The sequence below is a fragment of the Sarcophilus harrisii genome, chromosome 2, assembly GCF_902635505.1.
Source record: "Sarcophilus harrisii chromosome 2, mSarHar1.11, whole genome shotgun sequence".
Classification (NCBI taxonomy): Eukaryota; Metazoa; Chordata; class Mammalia; order Dasyuromorphia; family Dasyuridae; genus Sarcophilus; species Sarcophilus harrisii.
In genome coordinates, this window is record NC_045427.1 from 593407443 (window position 1) to 593420517 (window position 13075).

The 13075-nt window shown below is 37.5% G+C and overlaps 1 protein-coding gene across 4 annotated transcripts in view; it reads right to left on the minus strand.

Annotated features, from left to right (window-relative positions):
- Window positions 1–13075, minus strand: part of DNMBP (dynamin binding protein) — a 115924-nt gene that overhangs the window by 19222 nt on the left and 83627 nt on the right. For 3 of the 4 annotated variants that reach the window (XM_031956246.1, XM_031956247.1, XM_031956245.1), the window contains 2 exons: window positions 2201–2394; window positions 1475–1574 (listed from right to left, as the gene is read on the minus strand). In XM_031956246.1, coding sequence (XP_031812106.1) covers window positions 1475–1574; window positions 2201–2394 — 294 coding nt within the window. Of the gene's footprint in view, window positions 1–1474; window positions 1575–2200; window positions 2395–7414; window positions 8009–13075 lie in introns of those variants that run through there. The other variant, XM_023494699.2, reaches the window with a different exon arrangement.

Sequence of the window (13075 nt, forward strand, 5' to 3'; positions counted from 1 at the left end):
TGACTAATATGGAAATATGTTTAACATAATTGTACTTGTATATAATTTATATCAGATTACTTACTATCCTAGGGAAGGGGGAGGTAAGGGAGGCAGAGAGAAAAAATTTGGAACTCAATATCTCTGAAAACTACCATTACATCTAATTGGAAAAAATAAAATACTATCAAATAGGGGGAGGGGGAAAGAAGTATCTGATTTTCTGTGCATTTATTTAATTTTATTCTGTACTTTTTTCTAACATACCTACTTATTAAAATTATAAAATGATGATTAATTACTTGCAAGATAAAAGATAGATATAACTGTTTTAGTGATTCTTATAAATATCAAGGCTTAAAACAGGAATATGCCTCTATGGGTAGAAGAGTTCCAGCGAAGACTCTGGGATCCAGCAGGAATGCTTTGTGGATAGTGAGGTCTTCCTCTTTGCATGAAACATTGTTCTGACTGCATCAAGCCTCAGGACATTCAGAACCTTCTGGTAAAGAGCAATATTGACTCAAAAAATTTTGGCTTATGTCCATACAAGAAAGAGCAACGGATAAAGATTGCTCAGATTTTAACATGCATTTAGATGGACACTGTATAGAATTTTGCCAACAACTGGTACATCTGAAACAGCACAAATGGACAATAGCTGGCCCCAGAGTTGAAAATTGCTAATCAATTATCTTTCATTAGCATATTCCTGTTTTAAGCCTTAGTAGATATTTATTGGAATCATTAAAACCGTTATAGCTGTAGTTTTATCTTCCAACTAATATTGAATCATTTTGATGGAAGGGACTTTACTAAAAGGACTCAAACAAATGCTTTTTCAGTCAACAAAGACTAAGTAAAATGAGATCTTAAATTCTCTACATTTTTCAGACCCCTGTGAGATGAAAAACATTGATTAATATCACTTATAAAAAAGTCTTGCTTGTTTCCCTGCTAATACCCTCCCCTCAATGAGTATGTCTTCAGTTCACCAATAGATAACTTCAAGATTTCTAGCTCAAAAGATTAGAAATGGAAATATTTTTAAAGTGAGGGAGGAGATAGAAGATGACTAATTCAGATAAAGCATTTATTTAATGATTACCAACTACGTGAAGGAACTATGATATTATCATACAAATAAGCTCCTGCAAAAAGTAGGATTTGAGTCAATTGAAAAATGGGCAAGATTTGAACAGGCAGTGTGCAGTGACAGAATAATATGATGAAAAAAAAATCTAGATTCTAATCCTGACCTTTAATTAACAAGCCAATAGGACTTTAGATAAGTTATTTAACTACTCATGGCTTAAATTTCCTTCTATGTAAAATTATATAGTTGCCCCATCAGTTCATTAGGATACGTTCCCCTCTTTTAAGAGTCTGATTCTATTACACTCCCCCCACATTCAATTATGTGACCCCAATTTGGGTCACAATCTACAGTTTAAGAAGCTTTGATTTAAGGAAAACTAATAGTTGACATCCATACCTACAGTATCAGAGGTCTCTAAAGCAGCCAGCAACTGCTTTGAGACATTAACCACCATCTGGATGTTTCCAAAAAGTGCCTCAAAATCCATGTTCTGCACCTGAGAGACAACGAAGACAAATCTATATAATGACACATAAAGATGGGTTTACCAGAGTAGACATTGAAAACTCATCCCAGAACTTACTGAGCTCTTTCTTCAGCAATAATGTTACCAGAATCAAAAGTTTAATAACAACAACGTACCATCATCGTTCATGAAATGTTCCTGACAGAAACCGTTATGATGCCACGGTAGTGCATTCCAGGGCACAAATTTTCATCCTGTACCTAGAAGCTTAGAGCCATTGACAGGAAATACTTAAGAATACTTGAGTGTCATATATGTCCAGAAGAATTCTTAACTGAATAGGGTCGCTGCCACCCCTACTGACATCCAAGGAGGACACTTCTCAGTATAGGTTCAGTCAGAGCACCTAGGTTTAGATTAGTTGAGTCCTTTTAGGATCCTAAGGAACATGATTAACAAGGAATTCTGGAGGAATACCAAGGCTATTGAGATGGCAACTGACTCAAGTACTATCACCACAATGGAGCCTAAAGTTGATGACAATTTATCTCCAAGGGTCCTAGAATTATATCAGTGGAAGTCACTGCCTTGTCTGTGATAAAAGCTTCACTATTCTAATATATTAAGGCGCTAGCATTTTGCCCCATTTGTCTTACCTGGGCCTGCTGCAGGGGCACCATAATCTGTTCAATGCACATTTCAAGATCTCGCACATAATCCCTTTCAGTTTGGAGGAGTTCTTCTACCACTTTGGCTCGCTTCTCCAGCATTCTCTGCTCTGGGTTATCAGAGGACACGGACACAGAGGGGGACTCCAGGGATGCAGACTGAGAGGAGAGGAGAGTCATTTCTAGAAAGAAAAACAGAAAAGTTGTCTTACCTGGCATTCCTTAGATCAATGAAATCATAGTCTTAATGTCTCCACATTCCCCTAAAAGATACAGCATTCTAGGAATCTAAATCATTAACTATGGCACAAAAATTTTATCAAAAGAAATTATTCTGGAAGCCCAAAAGGAAGACAAAGATCTTGGTAGTTCTCAGAAGAGTTTGTTCACTTGGGATTTACATATTTATACAGCACTGAATATATAAAATTCATGAGATTAGTTTTTCAGAATATATGATGAGCCCTAAAAGTTTCTGGGAATGATTCTAGGTGTGACATTACTTCTCCTAATACCTAACTTTTTCCTCTGGTAAACAAATTAGGATATGTTACCACATGTCCACAAATAGAAATACTTCCTAACAATGTCTCTCCTTCCCCATGGCCACTGAATCTACTCTAGAATCCACAGAGCCCTCCTCCCTAGTAGTTTAAGCCATTCTAAGGCATATAGACCTATACTACCTTGATAAGAACCCTATATACTCAACCAACTATCCACAGTGAAACTTACCTAGAATTCTTGGTAAAGAATGTGGGGTTCAGGGGAGGGAAGAAGAAAAAAGGAAGGTAAATGGTCTAGGTTTAGTATCAGGGAGAGTTAGTGAACAACTATTGCTCTAAGAAGAGCCACAATAAGACTGGCAAAGGTTAAATAAGGGATCAGAGAAGACTTAGTGGTTCAAATGAAAGAGAAAACATTCATGGTAACACATGATAGCCCTGGTGCTTCTTGAAGAATGTCAGGTTCTGGGGTCTGGGGCTGAAGAAACATACTGGGAGCTTTATGTTTGACACAAAAGGACACAACTTTGCTCAGGACCTAAAACAAATTTTCATCAATGTGCCAAAAGAAGCTCTTCTAGTTCTTTCCGTTACCACAGATATTATAATGAAGAATGTTTCTTGGCTAACTGATTAATGAAGCATATTAGATTCACAAGTTAATTTAAATGACCTATTTGAAATGATCAGGGAGGAAAGGATTTATTTTGAAAGTGAAAATATGTATTTATTCTATTATTCAACTTTCTAATGATGTGAAAAAGTTATTTATAGCTTAATGAAAACATTGCTATTTTATATACATATCTAATAAGAAGAATTTCAAAGGGGAATTCCAGCCCAAACTATAGTTTAAAGAAAACATTGCTATTTTTATATACATATCTAATAAGAATTTTCAAAAGAAAATTCCAGGTTTTCATTTAACTCTACTTGGCTATAATTTTAAAAACTATTCATTCTTTTTTTCCCCATTATTTCACCTTTAATTATTGTGAATTCTTTTTCTCTTATTTTGATAATTAAGTTTTCCTTTTTTAAAAACATCAAATTATCTAAGAGTTTATTAGTTGACTTAAAAACAGATCTATAGTTTGCTATCAAATTTTAAACATCAATTTTGCTAATCTTTATTGTTAGCATTTTTTTGTTTTGTTTGAAACCATTCTTTAGAAAGCAATTTGGATAACCACATTGTCTACATTGCTATGTCTATGTTACAAAAACATTACTACCTAAAAGTTATAAAATATCTTGCTGTGAAGAGCAATTTGAAGCTATATTTAAAGGGCTATCAAACTGCGCATACATCTTGATCCAACAGTGTTTCTACTGGGTCTGTACTCCAAAGAAATCATAAAAAAGGGAAAAGGATCCACATGTGCAAAAATGTTTGCAGCAGCCCTTTTTGTAGTGACAAGGAACTGGAGACTGAGTGGATGCCCATCAGTTGGAGAATGGCTGAATAAGTTATGGCATATGAATGTTATGGAATATTATTGTTCTATAAGAAACGATCAGCAGGATGATTTCAGAAAGACTAGAGAGATAGGAACTGATGCTAAGTGAAGTGAATAGAACCAGGAAGAGAACACTGTACACAGTAACAAGAATATGCAATGATCAATTCTGATGGATGCGTTTCTTTTTAACAATGAGGTGATTCAGGACAATTCCAAAAGACTTGTGATGGAAAGAGCTATCTATATGCACCCACAGAGAGACGATGGAAACAGAATATGAATCACAACATATGGTATTTTCACCTTTGTGGTTTACTTGTTTTTTTCTCTCATTGTTTTTCCCTTTTGATCTGTTTTTTTCCTGTGTAGAATGATAAATGTGGAAATACATTTAGAAGTATTGTACATGATTAACCTATATTGGATTACTTGCAGTTTTGGGAAAGAAGGAGATAGGAAAATTTTGGAACACAAGGTGAATGTTGAAAACTATGCATGTATTTTGAAAAACAAAAAACTTATTATTTTTTAAATATCTTGCTGCAAGAAAAACCTTAAAAAAAAAAAAAAAAAAAAAAAAAGCTAGTTAGCATATTATAGAAATTAAAGCAGGTCTGTTTGCCTAACTGCTTTATCCCTCTACTTCTCAGTTCTTTCCCAGGTCATGCCCTTGCACTAAGTACACTCTTTTCTTTTTCCAATCTCAACACCTTTTTCCATTCTGTCAAAATACCTTTTTTAAGCACCCACTAAGTGCCAGCCACTCAAAGGGCTGGGGCTACCAAAAAAGGCAAAAGACTGTCTTGTCTGTCCCTATTCTCAAGGTGCTTACAATGAAAGAAAGAAGACAACATGGGAACAAATGCATACAAAGTGAACTATCCTGTAGGATAAATAGAAAATAATTAACAGAGTGAAGACCCTGGGATTAAGAGTGACAGGGAAAGGCCTGGTGACTTAGTTCAAATTCTGCCCCATGTTCTCAAGTCTCTTGTCCCTTTATCCTATCAAAGGTCTGCTCAGTCCAAACCAGTTTCCTATCACCTGTACCACCTGCCATCTTCACTACTGTTGAACAAAGCTGGAGAAAAAAATCACAAAAGCAAGCTGACTGGATCATCCTCTATAAATTTATGTTGCATCATTTTAAATGGGCCCTCACCCTAGCTAGGCAATAGTTTGACACTTCCCCTAACTCACTTGTTCACTCATCACAGGAGCTTTCCCCAACTTTTCTCTCCTCAGAGTCCTAAGTTCCTGAGAACCCTGAATCGGACTTCGCTGAGAGCTTCCTCTTCTTCCTCTAACAGTAATCAGCTAAGCCTTCCATAGCTAGTGCAAGAATTTGGATACCAAGTCTAGAATCAGGAACAACTCAAATTTACCCTTGTTCTACCTTTCACCCATTTCATCTCCTATCTTCACGCCTTTGTATAGATTGTCCCTTTGTCTAAAACACTTCACTCCTTATCTCCTTTCTTGGAGCCTTCAGCTCCACTTAAGCATCATCTCTCCTTCAAGGGGCCTACAATAATAATAACTAACATTTATGAGTACTTGCTATATATATGCCAGGCACTGCGATAAACACTTTACAATTATTATTTCACTTTATCTCCACAACAATACTGGGAAATAGGTGCTATTATTACACCCATTTTACAGCTGAGGAAACTGAGGCAAACAGTGACTTGGACCAAGGTTAAACAGCTAGTAAGTGTCTCAGGCAGAATTTAAACTCTGATCTCCCTTCCTGATTCCAGGCCCCTTTTTCTTACTCACCCACAGAGCTACCTAGCAGCCAAGAGACAATAAGCAAACTGATTTCCCTTTCTAAAACAAAATTAAAACTGGGGGAAGGGTGAATAAGGAAGTTAAGAATGACCATGGAAAGAAACCTAGGATCTAGAATCCTAGTACTGACTTGGTCACATTTTAAGATCTGCGTTTTGGTTTCAATTCTGCAAAGTTGGATTTGATTTTCTTTAACTTTTTAGTTCTAAAATTCCAGGATTTGTCTATTTAAAATACAACTCCCACTTAATTAAATATGGCTCTATAGACCCAGTAAATATTATTTAAGGTTTTTTTTTTTAATCTTTTAAATTTCTTTTGGCTCTAAATCCAACAGGATACCAGCCCTAAAAATGTTCTTTTGATCAATAAAAGAAAATTCACTATTCTTAAAAATGTACTAAAATCTTGTTATCTTTTGTGTAATTTAATTATCTACTGGAAAAATCTGTTTATCTGACTGACTTCATGCCTTTTAAATTCCCTGAAGAACTATCCACTCCCTTGAACAAAAACCTTATTAGATTTCAGTTAAAGCTAAAAAGTTCCAGTACACTCTTATTCAGCAATCAGAAACCAGCAACACAGAAAAAGTAACAACTATCTAAGTTTACAGTCAGATCAACTTAAAAATCCAGTTCAGATTAAATACTAAAAATGTATCCCCATCATTTCCCCTAAGATCTCAGTTTACATCAATTGTACCTAAACATTATCCTCATTTAGAAAGGAAATAATTAATTACAAACAAAAACAGCTAAGAAGTAAACTGATTTATCTAGACTCAAACTAAAGTAGGCCTTCTACCCAACTTCCAGACTAAAACTCCTTTCACCAGACCAACCATTTACTAAATACACAGTAAAAAGGATTTACTGCACCATGCTCCAATGGTGAGTTTGACTGGATGGCCACTTCTAGTTCTCTGATCCACAAATATAGCAGACTTCTTGTTCTTAAACACATCAAAGGGAAACAGTGGCTTTGCAAAAAGGATTCGTTTCGAATTCTGGCAGTTCAAAATCTCAAATACCAAGCACCATATGAGTGCAAAGTGGTTTGACTAAATAAAATATATTGAAACACTCCTCAATGCTCAAAGATAAAGAGAGAAAATCCATGGGGGAAAATGAAGTCCAGTTTATTTTTCTGGGTCTCTTCCTGAGATGGTCTTAAAAGTAAAAAAGTGATGCTAGAAACCTGCTACACAGTTGCTGGCAGCTTTTCATTTCATCACCATTACCAGTGTGCCTTACACCGGGTATTAAAAAGGGAGGATTCAGAGAGGCCATGCACACCCCTCCCCACGCCACCACCCTTAACTCCGAAACAGAAATGGTAGGAAGAGTCCAGAGATTACAAATTGGTGGGACAGGAGCCGGAGCATTCGGACCACTGCAAGGTTTCAGCTTCTCAGCTATTTCCACACCATCCCTCACCTCGGAGTTTGCTTTAACTGGGCCTGGGTCCTCCTCCTTTCTTTGGCAGTGGAAATCTTATCACTTCGGCATGATTCTTATTCTTAAGGAGGGCAGGACGCCAAAGAACAGAGAGCTAGGAACGTATTTTTCCTACCAATCTATTCCAGGCCTTACTGCAACCCCCAGTGGTCCCTGCAGCGTCAGAAACAAGTAGTGTCGAGTCTGGGGGTGTCTTCCCCACAGCTCCAGAATCTCTCTCACTCCCTCCAAGTCCCCCCCACACCCAGGGTATAGGGTCTTCACTCTCCAGCTCCAACATTTCCATATGAATAGCCCAGAGTCCCAGAGGCTATCTCAGCCAGGCTGCTTCCAAAGGGTGGAGCTGGAATACTGGGATTAGTGGAAGAGGAAGAACAACTGCTAACAGAGCAAGCCTTTCTCATTCACTACAGCTGTCATTTCCTGGCTCTCTTCCCCCGTGCAAAAAGAATTTTTTTTTTTTTTTAAAGATGAGTTTTTAAATCAAGGCTACCACATGGTGCTAATTCATGCTTTTCCTGTCAAAGAAAATCTGGATGGCCGAGAGACCCTGGTTTCCCCTGCCTCCTTTTTTTTTTTTTCTTTTTTAAAGTATTCAGCTCAGCAGTCTCAGGAATCAACAAATAAATTTTTTACTTGGAGGAATAAAATGGAAGTGGAAGCAACCCCAAGGGAAAAACAGTCAGCCTAAACCAAGTGACCTGGGAGGGGTTCTCCACTAAGCACACAAAGTGTTATCTTTAGAAGTAGTTTTCCCTCTCCACAGCCTCTCATCCTCCACCCTTTTCCCCTATTATTGAATGGGATATGACCACTAAATGTTCTGAATTTTTCTGGACAGTTCTGACTTCAGAAAAAGAAAGTATCTTTAACAAAATTTTGCCACAACAATATCAAACCAAGTATTTTGAGTTGAGGTCTGTAAAATATGATCAAAGGTAAAATCATTTAAATATCCCCTATGGTTCAGTTTTTCCACAGGGTGAATCACTGAAAGATTCCTTCCAGTTCCAAATCTTATTATCCTGTGAAACTGCTCTAAGAGCCAGGAACAAACAAGACAGTGGAAATTAAAGGCCTTGAAGGCAGGTAGGTACTGGACAAGTTTTTCCAACCTCAGAACCTAACACCCCATACTGAACTTACTAAACTTTTAACTGAATTGAATTAGTACACCCTTGGATGAAAATGAATGTCAGAATTTCTGGGCATGTGCTTCAAGTAACAACAATGTGACAAATCTCCATAGTCAGCTCTAAATTGTCTTTCAGGATCATAAAGCAAATAAATGCTATTTCCCCACTAGCCCTTCTTACCTACCTACCTACCTACCTACCTACCTACCCCAACCTTGTTTCAACTTCCTGATTAATATTACATTCAACAACTTACTATTAGGTCTCTTCTGCTCCTTCCCCTATTAAAGTGCTGATTTTTTTTGTAATGATCCCTAAATCAGTTTAACATGTTAGAAAGGAATGCCTAACACAACACCCTTAGCAACTGTTATTTGGCAAATAATTCTAACCTAAATTTAGTGCATATTCTCTCTCTACCAGACTGCAATAGAATGCTAAATCCCGGTTTTCGGTTTCACCACCTCTCTCCAACCAGCTTAACCCATCCCCCACGGGGTCCTTTCCTTTAGAACTTCAGAAAGTATTGCTTCTCTTTTGGAGAAAGTTTTATCTTGTGTCCTTTTTAACTTTGCAATTCACAAACCCCATCTAGTCTTAAAATGTTAAAGGCCTCTATTTAGATTTTCAAACACCAAAAATCAAATTCATAAAACACAACTCCAAATCCTGGGGTGGAATTATATACATAGGGGTGGAAGGAAGGGGACATTTCTCTGGCTAGTTTTCCAGAGTAACTACCCTTCCCTTAAAATTAGCTAAAACCCCAATGGTAAAATCCCTAAAAGAAGTACTCCCACATCTGGCAACTTGGATCAGTTGGATATTTCTTTTTCCTGTGGTTCCTCCCTCGACAGCATTTCATGAACAACCAGAAAGTTAACTGGAAAAAGTCCCAGATTTCGGATATATAGTGAAGTTTGGTTTCATTTTGTTGTGGTGATAAGTTTAATACAATCAACAACTAGGTTCAGTTCTTTTTTGAGTATTCCATGACACCAGGCAGTTCTACTTAGCAAGATCAATGGATTTTTTGGTTTTGTTTTGTTTTGTCCTTAAAAATACAAGGATCCCTTAAATTCAGGAGTAGTTAAAATACTGACCTATGCAATAGGGTGAAGATACTTTTTAAACAAACCATTCCATTTAAAATCATATTCAAGCTCAGATGGTTTTGACTAGTCTCCGAAACAATTCAAGTTTGACTCCGAATAAAAGTTAGCTATATCGAATTTCATTTTCATAGGTTAACTGATTTGCTCAAAATCAAAGTGGCAGATTAAAAATCTGAACCAGTTTTTATGACTCCCAAATCAGACCAAATTTCTCTCATGCACACACACAGCTGCATAATGGGCAGTCTGAATAACAAAAGTATTTTTCTGGCTGCCAGAGAGAAGCAAGAACATTGCTAGCATTTTATGTACAGGTTTAACAATAAGATATTGCTAATCAAATTTGGCTTAGTTTTTCTCACCAAAAGATAAACTCCTTGAAGAGAGGGTGCTTTTTTGTTTTATCTTCTTTTTTTCCTTTTGGAGAGGTCTCCTTAGGAATTATTTATCAATTTTATACTGATGACTCTCAAATCCACCTATCTAGTCCCAATCTCTGGCTAACCTCTAATCTCACATCTCCAGATGTGAGTTTCAGAGTTACAAAACCGAGCTCATTATTTTCCCCAAATCCTTCCTATCACCTACTTTCCCAATTCCGACAGGAGAAAACACCACTGTCCCTCTCAGCCCTCAGGCATCACTGGCATTCCAGGCTCCTTCTCATCAAGGTACCTACGACCCACCCACGATCGGAGTGGCCAAGATCTGTGTGTGGCACTTCTGCTAAAGCTCTTCCCTCAGACTCCGTCTTATCACCTGGGCCCTCCCCCATCCCAACCCACCCCCAAACTCATCTCCTAAAGGTACATCCAGGGGTAGCATAAATCCCATCCCCCACCCCAGCTCTGGCTCCCTCCAAGAATAAATGCAAAATTCTCTAGAGGGAATTCAAAGCCCTCTAGCCCAGGCCCCTCCTACCTGTGCAGTTTTCTTATTTATTCTCCCAGTGGGGGTTCTTCCATCCAGGAACCCTGGTCTCCCTGCACTACCCAGAACAAGACTGCCTCTCTGGGCCCCATTCTCCATGCCTCACAGCTCCCACTTCGGACCTCTCCGACTGCCTTTAAGTCCCAATTGAAATCCCACCTTCTACAGGAAGGCTTTTCCAACCAGCCCTCTTCATTCCAGTGCCTTCCCCAGTTAATTATTCTGTACATAGCTGGCTTTGTATCTATCTGTTTGCTTGCAGGTGGTCTCCCCCATTGGATAGTGAAGTCCCGAGGGCAGGGATTGCCTTTTGCTTTTTAGTGTTCAGTGGTTTAGCAAAGTGCCTGACAGATAAATAGTAGGTGCTTAATAAATGTTTATTGCTTGGTTAGATAAGTTAAGCACTAAGATTTAAAAACAGTGAAAGTGATGCCTGAGTTAAGGTGCTCACATTCTAAAGGGGGAGAAAAGATGGACACAGATCGGGACATATATCCCAGCCAGAGACGGCAAAAACAAGTGAACCAGATGGGGAATGGCAGCAGTTAGGCCCCCTCACAAAGCAGGCCACAGCAGGATTCCTTCGGTGGGGCTGTCCACATACCAAGCCCTGCCCCTGGGCCTGGGTGGAAAGTGGGGAAGGGGGAAGGGAGAACAGGCTCTGCTCAAAAGGGGCCCTAGCTCGGGGAATGAAGAGAAGAATTAAGAGGTTTTAAGATTGGGTGGGGCTCAAATCCCACTCAGACATTTACTTAGACATGCCTTAGTTTCCTCCTCTGAAAAATGTGGATAATATCAACCATATAGGGTTATTATGAAATCAGATGAAACAGTTTGTGTAAAGTGCTTTGAAAACTTTAAAGTGCATGTATTATTGTCACCATTGTTATTTTATGATCTCAATAATTCCCATGGATTCAAAGATCACTTCTATGCAGATAACTCCTAACTCCACATATCCAGACTTTATCTCTTCCCAGAGCTCTAAATCCCTCATCACCTACTGACACTTAGAATGTCCAAGTCAAACTGCCCAAAATTAACTCATTTTTTCCTTCAAATCTGCCCCTAACTAGAATCACAAATTTGGAGTCATACTCACAGATTTAATACACTTACCAAATCTTGTCAACTTTCTCCACAACCAATCTTACAGAAATCTGTACTTTCCCCTCCACTGATAAGGCTTAGTTAGGACCTATATCACATACCCCATAGCTTTCTAACTGGGCACCCTGGTCCCACCACCCCTTCAGTCAACTTTTCCCTCTTTAATTCATCCTCCTAAACAGTTCCCATTATATGCTTCCTAAATCACAGATCCAATTATGTTACTTTACCCTCTAGCTCAAAAATCTTCAGGGGCTCCTGTCACTAGAAGAAAACACCAACTCCTCCATTTTGTATTTAAAGTCCTTCACAATCTGTTTACCTCTCTTCCAGAATTATTTCAAATTACTACACTTCAAAAACTTTTTCTCCCTCCCTATATTTTTTATTTTTAAAAAATGTTTTTATTGATGATGCCCTTTATTTTTACAATAGTCATTTCTGAACTTACTGCATACCCTTCTCTACCCCACCTCTTCTCTATATCTCATTACCACTCTCTTAATAAAGAAAAAGTTAAGGGAAAATAAAAACAACCTAGAGTGAAAGACTATATTCTTGACAATGTATTTAATCCTCTGCATATGGATTTACTGGCCTCTTCCCAAGTCATCAAATTTCATACAGCTTTTGCATTTTGTCGTTCTATAAGTCTACTTTTCAAAGTGTTATTTCAATTAGTGAATAAGTATTTCAAAATCACTATGTCACCATTATTGACTCTGTTATAAGAGATACAAAAAAGAGAGAAGACATAATTTTAGAATTTATATGTTTATATGAAACATGAAGATGACATAATTTAAGTAAAATCAAGTAATAATTTGATATGCATGCCAGAAATAGGGAGTAGGAAAGGTTAAATAGAATAACTTGATTCTGACACTAGCTGTGTAACTGTGAACAAATAATTTGTGGACAAATTAACTCTCTGAGCCTTAATTTTTTAATTTGTAAAATGTTTATAATGCCTAGATCTACCTATCTACTAGTGTTATGTGGGTATTAAATATGGGTATGTAAAACACTTTTTAAACCTGAAAATGAAATGTAAGTATCAACTGAGAACTTCTCTCTTTTCTAGAATTCAAACAGAAACTATCCCTAAGTAGAAATAAGGATTATCCAATATGATGTCAAAAATGGATTAAGCTCCTAAAATGGGGTCAGTGATAAAGAACATGCCCTTTACTACTGAGTATATATACCCCAGTACCTCATAACAACCAAACCCAAAAAATAAACTTCAAAACCAGAGCATATACATTATACTATGCCACAAAATCTCACTTGTTCATGCTTAAGTGGATTTTAGGAATTTCCTGTACCTAAGAGTCTTCCTTCTGACT